Source organism: Octopus bimaculoides, chromosome 19, assembly GCF_001194135.2.
Source record: "Octopus bimaculoides isolate UCB-OBI-ISO-001 chromosome 19, ASM119413v2, whole genome shotgun sequence".
In the NCBI taxonomy this organism is placed as follows: Eukaryota; Metazoa; Mollusca; class Cephalopoda; order Octopoda; family Octopodidae; genus Octopus; species Octopus bimaculoides.
Window position 1 is genome coordinate 12,206,132 of NC_068999.1, and position 1,026 is coordinate 12,207,157.

Consider the following 1,026-nt stretch of genomic DNA (forward strand, 5'->3'; position numbering starts at 1 on the left):
ACAAGGTTTAGTGGCGAGCGATTTATCATGGCGAATATATATATATATATATATATATATATATATATATATATATAGAGAGAGAGAGAGAGAGAGAGAGAGAGACCTATACGTATATGCACATGCGCGTGTGTGTCTGCAAGTGCCAGTGTGTGTGTATAAATGGGTTTGTTCTGTAGACGGAAAATCTGGTCATTGCAGCCCAGTACGAGTGGGAAATCGAGTAATTAAAATCTAAATTAGCATAACGCACACTATTTTTATGCATCATTGAAATTTGAAGGTTGTGAACCTTTTGAAAAGATATGAGTTTTGGCACTTACCTGAAATATTCCATTGTGGGTCTGGCGTGGTGCAACATAGAAATGGACCGTGTATCATCAATAAAACCCAAAGAAATGGAAAAAACTGGTTTCGCATTGTTTTAATTGTAATAATCTGTCGAAGAAAAATAACTTGATTTCTTTAAGATCACAAAATACGAGGTTTGATCAATAAGTATCTGGACTGTTACCATAGTAACGATGCTAAAGTACACAGAGTAAAGCTGCTTGGCACCGACTGACCTTAATCTCTGCTGTGTATGTTCACTAAGTTTTAACGTTTTAGTCCACTTCCGCCGTTTACAGCAGTACTTAGAAGAAAGGTGTGCTTAGCATTTCGCCCGGCGTGCTAACCATTCTGCCACCTCACCGCCTTCAATCGACATGAATATTAAAATTTGGAAGCCAGAAGTTTTAGAATATTTACATATAATGCTTAAATTCTGTGTTCAAATCTCATGCTTGCCGACATTTAAGTTTTTACCCTTAGATTTCGATAAAATATAACGAAAAACAAACAAAAAGAAATAAATGGAGAGGATATTGAATCAATCGAGTTTAGCCTTTCCCTCTAATTTACAGTGTTGATTGGATGAAAAAAAACAAACAAATCAATACTTTCACAATTATACAGATCATGGTACCCCAACATGCTTATTACCCCCTGACTTGGAATAAACGAAAAAAAAAAAAAAAAAAAAAA

General features: G+C 35.1%; 1 protein-coding gene across 1 annotated transcript in view; it reads right to left on the reverse strand.

Annotated features, from left to right (window-relative positions):
- The window catches only part of LOC106884109 (sialate O-acetylesterase), a 67,514-nt gene that overhangs the window by 64,854 nt on the left and 1,634 nt on the right, over positions 1–1,026 (reverse strand). Inside the window, exon 2 of the mRNA XM_014935335.2 lies at positions 324–438. Coding sequence (XP_014790821.1) covers positions 324–420 — 97 coding nt within the window. The 5' untranslated portion in view covers positions 421–438. The remainder of the gene's footprint in view (positions 1–323; positions 439–1,026) is intronic.